Source organism: Giraffa tippelskirchi, chromosome 7, assembly GCF_054371585.1.
Source record: "Giraffa tippelskirchi isolate mGirTip1 chromosome 7, T2T-mGirTip1v1.2.pri, whole genome shotgun sequence".
NCBI classification, from domain to species: domain Eukaryota; kingdom Metazoa; phylum Chordata; class Mammalia; order Artiodactyla; family Giraffidae; genus Giraffa; species Giraffa tippelskirchi.
The window spans coordinates 31,736,534-31,748,962 of record NC_137281.1 but is presented as its reverse complement, the minus strand read 5'-3'; the positions used below and the strand labels follow the sequence as shown (position 1 = coordinate 31,748,962).

At 39.4% G+C, this 12,429-nt stretch overlaps 1 protein-coding gene across 5 annotated transcripts in view; it reads right to left on the bottom strand.

The window, feature by feature from the left end:
* CDH8 (cadherin 8) overlaps positions 1–12,429 on the bottom strand; it is a 1,308,359-nt gene that overhangs the window by 377,856 nt on the left and 918,074 nt on the right. For all 5 annotated transcript variants that reach the window (XM_081511605.1, XM_081511603.1, XM_081511604.1 and 2 more), the window contains one exon: positions 2,487–2,937. In XM_081511605.1, the coding sequence (XP_081367731.1) occupies positions 2,487–2,738 (252 nt within the window). In that variant the 5' untranslated portion in view covers positions 2,739–2,937. The remainder of the gene's footprint in view (positions 1–2,486; positions 2,938–12,429) is intronic.

Sequence of the window (12,429 nt, the reverse complement as noted above, 5' to 3'; positions counted from 1 at the left end):
TAGGGTTCGCTAGCAACATTTCTGTCCTTGAAAGAAGCATGAATTTCTCAAGTACTGCTGCTATTGCTGCTAAGTCGCTTCAATCGTGTCCGACTCTGTGTGACCCCATAGATGGCAGCCCACCAGGTTCCTCTGTCCACTGGATTCTCCAGCCAAGAATACTGGAGTGGGTTGCCATTTCCTTCTCCTTTCAAGTACTATTACGTCACAAAAGGATAGTAAACACTGCATTGTTTGCCTCTCTATCGCTACATTTAAACAATGGAGGTAAAATTAGTCATTAGATCCTGACTCCAAAACAAATCCAAATTTAATTACTTTTTATGTTCAGGTAAAAATGGAAAGTTCTTCTGGGCATAGCAAGTTTGTTTGTTTATATTACACAAGACATTAACAGTGTGATAGACCTCCATAGAGTTAACTAACAGAAAACAGGGAGAAAATACCCACCAATTATGTATGTGTGCATGTATTGTATATCCAGAATTTCATACGGCATGAAAATGCCTTGTCTGAGGGCTGGATAAGAAGTCTGAATATCCAGAAAGTAAGAATTTAAGAACTATGCATTCTATACTCAATAATTCTTAAGTGCAAATTATGGTTTAAATACATAGTAACTAGTCACTAAAATGTAATCTGATCCAGTGGATACAATTAGGGCCTTAGGAATCCCCAACTTGATTCAGATTCAGATCATTTATTAGTGCTACGATCTTGGTCTGCTTTATTAATCCAAGTCTCAATTTCTGCACTCAACAACAAAAAAAATAAGACAGAGAGAGAGAAAGAGATAATGTGGTCAAGAAGCCCCTGTGCAAAACCCACTGGGCCAGATGTTTGCAAATGAGAACTCTTCACATTTATAAACGTTTTAAGGTAGATAAACTGTATAGTAAGTAAAACCTTCAGCAGAGTTTGGGGCAGTAGCCTCTAATCAAACACATTAACATTTCTGCAGGGAAATATATGAAGTCACAGTAATGGGATGCATTATGACTATAAATAGCCTCCAGTCAGTTCTGCTACCTGAGTGTGCATCAGGCATACAAAAAAATCGTTTTTGTATTTTGACAAAGAAAGGAGCATTAGATGTGTTTTATTCATATATTGCTTGTATATGTGTATATTTGCACACATAAACACGTATATGTATACATGGGTGGGGAGCTACTGTTAGAATAAACCAGGACTGTGCCCACAGAGTGCTTTTATAATAGTGCTCAAAACTATATTGACTAGAATGCGAATTCCTTGAAGGCAAGCATCGTTGGTTTGTTCAACAGGCCCCTATATACCTAAAAAAGTGTTTGACTCAATCATACGTGTTCTCCGAATGATTCCTGACACCACCTCCTCCGGATTTCCCTGCCCAAGTGAAACTACATGAAATGAAAAAGCATAATCCTTGGGGAGGCTCAATCTGCTTTGCAAGACAATGAGGTAGAAGCACAAATGGGATCAGAAGTTTCCAGTGTGACACTAAGTCTTGAAGACCAATATTTAATTCTTTTTTTTTTTTTTTAATCACTGCATTTGGGAAACACATAGTATTGGCATGATTCACTTCTGAATCTGACTTATCAGGAAAATCAGTGCCTGGCAGGCTCATAATTGGAATTCTACCTACGATGATGGTATGTGCCCAAATTAACAGAAGTTTATGAATAATTCTGAGGCAAAAACATGTATAGTCTTCAACAACCCACAGTGAGACTGTGTAAATCAGGCAGTGCCTATCATCAGAACAAGGAACACTTGTCTAACTTGCCAACAGCGAAACAAATGTAAACCCACTCTAACACATACACGCACATACACGTGCGCAAACACACACACATTGCCAAACCAAAACTTTGATTCTACCCATTTGATTCCACCTGACAATGAATAAATCAGTATCCTATTGCAAAGTCACTGAATGATCCTAAGTACAAAGCACTGCTAAGCACCCACTCTAAGAACCTACCTTTCTCTATCCTAGGTTAATAACTGAAACAACAAATGAATAACAACAAAAAAAGGAGAAAAATCTACCTGCAATTACACGGCCTCAGAATAAAATGGGACAAGATAACATCTTAGGAATCCAGGTGGTAGAAATTCAAACTGAGCAAAAATGCATACATCTTCCAAGTCCTGTAAGCTACAGAAGAGGTTTGGCATGCAGACTTTTTGTATGAAGTGAGAATGAAAATGCTTATTTGTGTATGCGTTACACAAGTGTTATTATAGCTATGATATAATAGATGGGGAGGGTGGGAGACGTGGGGAGGATGAGCTTTCCGGAGAAAAGCAGTTTGTCTACATTTAAATCTGTTACCGTGGGATTATTCATATTCCTAAAGAAACCAAAAGGTAAATGAACTAACCATCTGGCCAAAAGTACTTACAGCTAACTGCGGCAACAACTGTGACAAGCCTAATGTTAAAGATCTAAAGACCAGTAACGGACCCGTGATTGGGATCTTAAAAATGAAGCTTACCCGGCCAACAAGGATCGGTTCAGGTCCAGAAAACTCTTCCAGGACAAACATTTGATTCCAAACCCAGCCTCTTTTGGAACGATTCAAAATCCGCTGTTCTTCACTCAGCCGGTTTAGTTCCAATGGGGATCCACTCATTAGAACCGGAGACTGATTCATCGGAGCCGAGTAAATACAAGGGGGAAGAGTAATCCATAATATTATTAATGGAGTCCAGAGATCCAAGAGCATTTCCGCTAGCCGTTCTGGCATGGTCCCACCAGTTAAGCAAATCACCACGAAAATGAGACAATTACTTTTTTTGCCTCCGGTCTGCAGCCATCCAATTCATCATGCGGTGCCGAGCATTTACTTACAGCCCTGCCACGTGTTTACAGCACAGGAAACAGACATCATCTACGCAGTTTTTCTAAGACCACGATCCATGGGCTGTCCTTCTCATTGAAATTTCCTGCAAAAACAAGGAGGGAGAAAAATAATGATCCACTGCCAACAGGTTTTAAAACAAAAATCACTGCTTTTCAAAAGCAGGTGAATGAACATTTCCCACAGCCTTGAATTAAGAAAGTGGATCCACAGATTGAGAATAAGTCGGCTCACAGGTCTTTTTATACTGTAAGCTTTCAGATATTCGTATTAATTTTTGTTGGCTTCCCAGCTGGCGCAGTGGTGAAGAATCTGCCTGCCAATGCAGGAGACACAAGAGACATGGGTTAGATCTCATGGGTCAGGAAATCCCCTGGGGGGAGGAAATGGCAACCCACTCAAGTATCCTTACCTGGTAAACACCATGGACAGAGGAGCCTGGTGGGCCACAGTCCACGGGACAGCAAAGAGACACAACTGAACACACACACGTACGCCTGTGTCGGACAGGGCTTAGCAACTGAGCACAGCACAATGTTGATTTCTGTTCTCTGCTATTTATCACAAACTGCTTCAAGTCCCTGGAATTTGCTTCTCCCTCCTTGTTTGTTTTACTTCTTCCTCCCTTCCTTTTTCTTTCATGCCTCCCTCCCTCTTCTCTCTCCATGGCTTTCTCTCTCTTCTCTCCCAGTCTTTGGTTGTAATGCAAGTGTGGGTGTTGCCAGTGTAGCCCTCCTGCATTCTTGTAGAGATTGCAAGTCTTTCTTCCTTTCTTCATTTCTTCCTTCTCTTCTCTGTCTCCTTCCCCACCCTCCAGTTTAAAGTTCTAGCTCCCTTTGGGCTGCACTATGTGAAAGAAACTAGCTTCAATGGTTAATTAAAAAAAAAAAGCTACAAATGAGAACAGGAAGGGAAATAGCCCCAATTGTTACGTCTTAGCTGCCACAGCCCATCAGAAGGGATTGTCCAGCTCAGGCTGCAGAATACAATTCTCTGCCAGGATGCTAATAATGAGTGAATAAAATTAGAATGCTCCCAGAGAGAAATTCTGTAACGTCCAGCATGTATGTTATAATCAGGACAGTGTCAAGGCTCCCATTCCAAATGTACAGTTGAACAGGAGGTTTAAATTATGAAAAGCTCCTTTGGGAATGAAATATGGTAAAAATACAATTTTCAATTGAGGAGATTTCAGAAAGGGATGCGCAAAAAAAATCCCCATTACCTGAGGTGTCAAATACATTTTTTTGCTTACCTTCAGTGTGGCAAAACATGTTTCTTCCCTCTCAAAAAAATTATTTTTAAAGAAATAATGTTCCCCACACATCCCAGAGAGAAGTCTAGTTGAATTAGATTAAATGGGAAAATAATTCCTTGGAACACCATGGGGAATAGTTTGGCTCAGGGAATTCATAACGGGGTAGGGAAACTTTTCCCTGTGTGTCCCCGGTTCCATTCTGGCTCAGAATGGGAAAGCAAGAAAGTCCTTAACATTGGTTAAGCTAGTGAGTGGCCATAGCAAAGCCAGATGTAAGGGGCAGATTCAGATCCTGCTGTAAAGACAGGCAGGATCCTATCTAACAAGGTGGTCAATAGAGTCGTCCCTTTTCGCTTGGGCTCAGCTCCATCACAGGGACTCTCTTTGTACCTCAAAAGAGGCTCCACCTTGATAAGGATATAGGAGAATCCCTGCAAACAGCAGTTGCAATGGAAACTGAAGGCAAGAAAAGCCTTCAACAGGAAATCAACTCAGAGCAGAGTCCAGAATAAGGCCCCCAACTTTCCCTAAAACTGCAGTGCCAGCAGGGAGATCAGCCTTCCTGTATAGCAGATTTCCATGAAGACCTTCTCTCATCCCATCTGAGAACAGACCTTTGCAGGCTTCGAATTTAAAACAAAAGTTGAAAGATCTTGATAAAAAATCCCTTCAATATCAACAGTTTTCTGAATGGTCAATTCACTTAAACAGTGTTTAAACTTAAAATACTTAGCATGTACAGCACACCCATCACATGCCATGCAATCTCCTAAACATGGGGCAGGAACAGTGATGCAGGATTAGTGTATTACTCGCCAGACTCTGTTTTACAGGCAGAAAATCCTGGGCTTGAATCCCAGCTTACCCGACTTGCTGTCTCTGTAATAATGGGAAGAACTACTTAAGTTCTCTGAGCTTCTGTTTTCTCTTCTGCAAAATGGCAGTAAGAAGAATTCCTACTTTCCAGGCAGTAGGGTGATTCAGAAACAAGACTCATATGAAGCACCTAGAACCTGGGAAGCACTCACTAAGCTGCGATGCTTGTTCTCCTAAGCCAGACTAAGGAAGTGGTCCTGACACCATCCCTGCCCTTGAAAAGCTTCAGTTAAAAAAAAAAAAAGTCAAAGGAACAAAAAGTTAATAAGGTGTGTGACCTCTGCAGGAAAGGTAAACGTATGAGAGTTACAAAGGCAGTCAAGAATCCTCCCTAAGGTGGGATGTGGGAGGATAAGGGTGATGCTGGTGCGAGAAGGGCTGGACCATATTGGATGGAAGGGAATACTCATTTTAGTCATAGAGGCTCAGCCTAAACACTTCTCAGGGGCAAAAAGACTTCTTCTCTCCAAACATGCCCCGCTTCATGCTGGGCCATACCTGAATGCTCGAGGGCCATGTAGACCATCCTCTGATGGCCTGAGCGCTATAGAAGCAGAACCATGAGATGGCTGTTGAGTTTCCTCTAGCACCAGCCAGCCTGGGGTTTGAATTCCAGCCAGAGAGCCACCTTTACCAGTTGCATAATTGGGGGTCAATTAAAAATAACAAAAACTAGAATGCTATCTACCTAGCTGGTTTATTTTGAGGATTAAAAGTGACAATTTCGGTAAAGTGATTAAGAATGCACAGTTATTTTTAAATTGTGCCAAATACTCTGCAAGTATTCTCTGGCATCTGCTCTGTTGTTAATGATTTTGGGATTAAAGCAGTTTAATCCCAATTTAAAGTCCTAATAGACACTTCCTTGAAGGAAGCCACCAAGCAGATGGATTGCCACCAAGCCACTTGGGATGGAAACTGAAACAACTGCTGCCCTCTCTGAACTCATCAGAATCAGGTAAAAAGTAATAATAGAGCCTGAAACTGTTTTATACAATGGCATAGCTTCACTAGTTGGAATAAAGGGATTAATCAATAAAGAACATATGCATAGCCCCAAATAGTATCTGTGAATGCAAGATCTTACAGTTAGATAAAACTTACCATGCCTTGTAAGTTTTGTTACAAGGCACAGTACTTACAAGCCACAGTAAGTTTTATCCAAAACTGAGGTGCAGAGTAATGATATGACTTGCCCAAAGAACACCTCCAGTAAAGAGAAAACAGCTGTTTGAATCTAGGTAATCTAACTTTAGAATTCTTTCTTACCACAGTCCCTTCTCTTGTTATCTAAATATTTGATGAGCTTATACTGTGGGTCAGGCACAGAGGCAAGGGAAGCAAACATATCAGAATTCTTATCTTCAGGAAGCCAAGAGCCAAGGTAAAGACTAAGAAATGAATACTTAGAATATCCTATGAAGTCTGAGAAAGGTTCGGGTAGTAGAGAGTGATGAGTAAGCCACTCATCTCCACTGCCTTAAAGAAGGCTTCCTGGAGGAAGCATCATCTAAACATCGAAAAGGAATAACCCAAAGAGGGAAAGGTAAGTATAAAGGGTCATTTAAGTCAATCAATGAACAAGAACAAAACCATTCACTAATACAGGATTTGTGAATGAATTAGGACCTAGGGTAGTTTCCAAATCATTTCTTCTCATGTTATCTAATCCATGGCCATGCTATCTTCTTGCTACCCACCAAGTCATTCTAATTATGGTCTCTAGACTACATGTCAAATTGACGTCCTCTGTTCTGCCAGAAGAGCGTGTTCAATTTCGAAAGCTCTAAGGCATAAAAATAAATGCCATTCCATGATGATGGTATGCTCAGTCATGTCCAACTCTTGCGACCCTATGGACTGTAGCCCGCCGGCCTCCTCTGTCCATAGGATTTTCCAGGGAAGACTACTGGAGTGGGTTGTCATTTCCTCCTCCAACGGATCTTCCCAACCCAGGAATCGAACCTGCATCTCCTGAGTCTCTTGCACTGGCAGGCAGGTTCTTTACCACTGAGCCACCTGGTGAGAGTATGGGAGACAGCAAGCGGAAGCACAGTGAGATTGGTATTTTAAATAATGTGTAATTTTCATTTAACTAACTACTGTCACAACCTGAGGTTGTGTCCCTCTTTGTTGAAAAGAAAGACAAGCAACAGTTAGAGGCAAGGAAGTGCAGTTAAATATTTAGCAAGTGGCTATCTGAAAGAAAAAGAATCCCTAATTTTTTTATTTCCATAATATAAATACTTCCACCATGACCAATTTCAAGTTTTCAATGTGATTGCTAACCAGGTATGGCAATTGGCAAAAGTTTCTAAACCAGAAACAGCTCTGGTTTAGCCAAGTAAGAGTTCCCTCCAGCATACCCCTAGGTGATGCTTCTCAAACTTTTACATGCATACAAATCTTGGAAATCTTTCTAAAATGCAGATTCTGATCCAGTAAGTCTAGAGTGGGGCTTGCAACTCTGCATTTGTAATAACCTCACTTGTGAAGCAGATGCTGTAGCTGGAGAAGCCTAGAGTTCGCAGGAATAAAACCACCTAACTCAGACCTCCTTCTTATGAAGACTTGAAAGATTCAGTGGTGCGGTAAGAAAGTTACTGCCTCCTCACTGTCATTAAATGGCATGCCCATAAACTACTTACTACCTGGGAACAGACATATATCAGACTTTGGGAAAACCAGCAATGGAATGTATGAATAAATGCGATTTTGTATGATGTCATAACTTTTATACTTAACCCACTCCATATGGGACACTGGAAAAACTGCTCCAATAAGCAGTGTGTTCCCACGGATGCTATTGGGGGTGTTGAGACTTGACCTTCACTTCAGTGAAGTCTATTACTAGGAGAGAAATGGGATTCTCCTGTGATAATCAGAACTGTACTATTAATATGCGGGACTCTGCCACAGGCAGAGCTAATGTTGTCCTCTTAGATGATCAGAGAACAGCTTTATAGGAATTCTTGAGATGCAACCAAATGTCATGTCACTGTTATCAGAATTAATAAACATTGTAATAGTAGCTGCATACACAAACTGCTTAACTCTACGCAAGGAAGAAGAAATTGAGTGAGGTTGTAAAGCTTGGGTAAAAAAAAAAATCAATGTATTTTTAGATTTTCTAACCACAGTATATATGTCTGGCCAAGCAATCCACTTTATTATAATGCTACTGCATTGATTTACACCCCGAGAGTGAGATGAAGAGATTTTACAGTCCCTCTGGAATTCTTACAAAGAAGTCACTCTAGAATTCCTCCATAGGAAGATGTTTTGTCTTAGGTAAGATATTACAATCCTGCTTTTCATTCACACTTACATTTTAGAGATAGCTGTAATTACAGCCTGGTCTGACCCCACTGACTTCAACTTTTTTTTTTTTTTTTGAGGTTAAAAAAAAAAAACTTTCAGGTAAGTCATTATGCAAAAATATTATTGCACCATTGACTTGGTAAACAACATAGCTTGCAGTTCCCGATGAGCCACACTCTGAAGCCTAAAATAAAAACAGGCTTTTACTGACACTTCAGAATTCAATCCTGCAGATTATTGTGGTTGACAGGAAATTATGCTTTTATTATCCACTGGGCTTAGTGGCCACAATATTTCATGGAAGCAAAAATGACACACAAGACCAGAGAGTTTCTATTAAAAATGTTTCTGACCTTGAATCTAGAGCCATTAGCAGGCTGCTTCAAAACAGGTAAATGCACATTGAATTCAAAGTGGTATTTCAGCAACACAGGGTACGCGATTCAGCCTGCAGCCCAGTGCAATTCATGCCAAGCCCTGGAGAACTAGAGACAAACAATACTTGTCTGTGTCCAAATATAAATAATGCAGGAGAATCACCTTTCCTAAAGCCTTCAGAATGCCCTGACCAAATTCCCTCGGCAGAACAGAATTTAATTTTTTTTTTTTTTCATTTACACACACACACAGAGGATTATCTCTCCTCTCAACCACAACACTTCTGGACATCTTTCTTTGGCATCAAATCATACATTTATCCAACTGTCTCTCTATCCAAAATCACATTATTTGCTTGTTTTACCACCCAGAATAATAGCTGTCAAATCTACTCTACTTTTTGCTATTATTGACACGCTATTGTTTTTTTCTACTGGAAGCTTTAGTTTTCTTTAAGTTTGATAATTACTGGTTACCATGGCAAAGACAGATACCTCCTCATCCTTGCCCAAGATGGAGTCAGAACTCTGTCCTTCACATAGAAGCTTTCCTGCTATGGATATCTCAGAACTAGGGTAACAAAAACAGGAGGGTCATGTTTCTTTTTTGTGTGTTTATAGGCTCAGAAATTTATTTAATGAACTTTCTCAGAATTATAAGGTTAGTTAAGATACTGAAGCTGAGTCCATCCTGTCGGATCTTCTTCAGGCAGAACTGTCTTGAGACCACCTCAGAATGATGAATCTAAGTCCCGCACTTTCCTTGCCTACTAGAGTCATGCCAGGAAGTCATTTCTCAAGTGTAATCTAAATCCTTCCTTCTCCGTTTAAAAGCCACATCCTTTGCTGTCTTTAAATCACCTGCTCAAAGTTTAACAGCCAAAGACCTAATGAGGGAAAACAATTTGTGCTGGCCCTCCGCTGGGGGAGGTCATGCAGGAGCTGTGACCGCAGGTTCATCCATGAGCTGGACCCTGGCAATCAAAGGCTCCTTACCCCTCCCTGTCCTTGGAACGCGTGTCCCGCCCACTGTGTCTGCACTAGCAGCCACTTCAAAGGTGTAGCCTTGAGAGGGTTATGTGTTATTGAGATCATCTGGATGGTACATGAGACTGAACCTCACGAACATCTCCATGTAAATGAACTTTAAGATTCCAGCAAGCAGATGCAGAGATCTTGTGGTTGCCCAAGTCAAGCCTCATATGTAAGGTCCATTCCCTTGTTTATTAAAACTGCCACCTACCAATCTAGAGTGGCTTGCCTCCTTCTTCCGTCCCTCCTGGAGCTCCAAGTATAAGGGTCAGCTTTGAATTTCACCCCCCACCCCCTCCTCAAATTCCAAGGTTGCAAACCAACACGCCTTTAAATCAGAGTAACCACTAAGAAATCAATCTTACCCTTAACAATCTTGTTAATTCGGCTGAACTGTGGGGGCACAGAGGCTGAGAACATTGACTCTGGAGTCAGAAGTTCTTTGAATCACAGTCCTATTGTTTCTAAGATAAGTGACCAGGGCAAATTTATCTCAATAGTGGCAGATGAGGGAACTGACTTGAAGGATGGTGAAAAAAATTAAATGAGATAAGCTTTGTAAAAATTCTTTGTCAATGTAACAATGATAGTTACAATTTATTGAATGTTTCACCTGCTTCACAAAGAACCTTGACTAATTTTTTAAAAACTATTTGATGTCAATTTCTTGCTGGATACATCAGTGGGGAAAATGCTGGTGCTCTGTGTAAACAGGGAATAAAATAACTTTTTCCAGCTTTTTTTTTTTTTTTAATGGCATGAACCAATTGGGATATAAGTAAAACAGCATTTCACAAATAGCTTTTCCTATCCACAGTTAACATACAGTCAATGTCCTCAAATAGTTTTATGAGGCCTCTAAAGGGTGGTATTTTTTAAATTATTTAAGTACAGTTGATTTATAACATTGTGTTAATTTCTGCTGTACAGTAAAGTGATTCAGTTATATATATATATATATATATATATATCCTTTTTCATATTATTTTCCATTATGGCTTATCATAGGATATTGAGTATCTCTCCCTGTGCTATATAGTAGGACTAAAGGGTGGTATTTTTAACTTTCCCCCACCCCAGGGTCATCCATGTTTCTCTTTTCCAAAGAAGACATGGCATTGCCCATCATCATTAATCCTAAAAGGGTAAAGGGTAAAGTGCAAAAGACCAAGTACAATTACACATCCACACCAGAGCTACTCACTTTCAAATTGTAACCACTCACTCAAAAACCCTTCTCTCCTACAAGAAAAATTCCATTGCATGACATAATCATCTAGTACGTTCCTCATGAGAATGGTTCAAGTGGGAAGTCCCTATTAATTCAAAGATGAAGACACAGTGACATCTAAACGCTTCTCAGGAGTTGAGAAGATAATCCTAACTAGAGGTTACATTTAGGTAGTGTCTTCTTCCAAAAAATATTTAGCAAATTCTTGATGTGTTTCAAGAAATTTTAGTACTACTGATGATGGTTAAAAATGAGAAGCTCTCCCTTCCTACTTAAGGAATGTGGAAATAGCATTGGTGTATGGCAGAAACCAATACAACACTGTAAAGCAATTTTCCTCCAAATGAAAAGTAAATTAAAAAAAAAAAAGAAATGTGGAAATGGTTAAAATCTGATATAACACACAACCAGGGCTACAGAGTCTATAATACTGAAACTGGAATGCAGCCAAGTGTCCCAGCCTAATAAGTCAAGATTCTGCCAATTAGATTATACTGTGTAGTAACCACCCTTACAAGTGCACCTTACTGCCATTCTTTCATGTTTCAAAGACTTTATAGCTTAAAAACCACCCACAAGCACTGTTACCATGAACTCCACATGGACATAGATGATGGGTAGGTAGACAGATAGCAAGCAATCATTTGACAAAAGTAATATTTCGATATCACTTTGAATGTATAGTTTCTGAAAATTAAATTGCTTATGCAGATCCTAAAATAAGTGTACCTCATTTAGCTGCTATATTTTAGTGAAATTCAAAGACAAGTATGTTTCACTCCTCCAATAAAAATAGATTTGAATTATTTTTTTCATATTTCTGAGCATCCCCATTTTAAAGATGGCAATACTTGGGACACAGAAAAGTTAAAATTCCATTGGTCAAGCTGAAACAGCAATGGGATAATAAAGAATGAAATATGCTCTTGCAATTTTTACATTATATTTTGGAGATAAGGCTCCATAGATAAGAAAGAATAGGATTCCTTGATGATATTCATATCATTCCCCATCTACTTATTTTATGTTATTTGTGTTACATCAGGAATCAACTAATCATATTTTATGCATGAATTCATTTAGAAAGAAACAATGCATGGAAAATATGGTCCTTACTGTTAATAGAATATGAATATAGTATAATAACATTTTCACTTAATGATATAGAAGAATTAAGATTCCATTTAATATTTCTTTGAAGTGCATTTCACTTGCTTAAAATATCAGTACATACATCCATGAGGACTTTATGATGGAACATTTTTTTTCCTGGGTGTATCTGTGAGGGCCAGGTATCTTGCTGATTAAAATCAATATAGAGGAGTCTTCTAACAGACTCAGAATTGCAATTCACATGAGGTTGATGCGAACTGTTCAAATATAATATATATTAAAGAATTAAAGAAGAGAGGGAGGGAGGAAAAGAAGGAAAGAAGAAGTAGTTTCCTCGTTGGGTATTTTTTTTTTTTTTTATAAATTCTC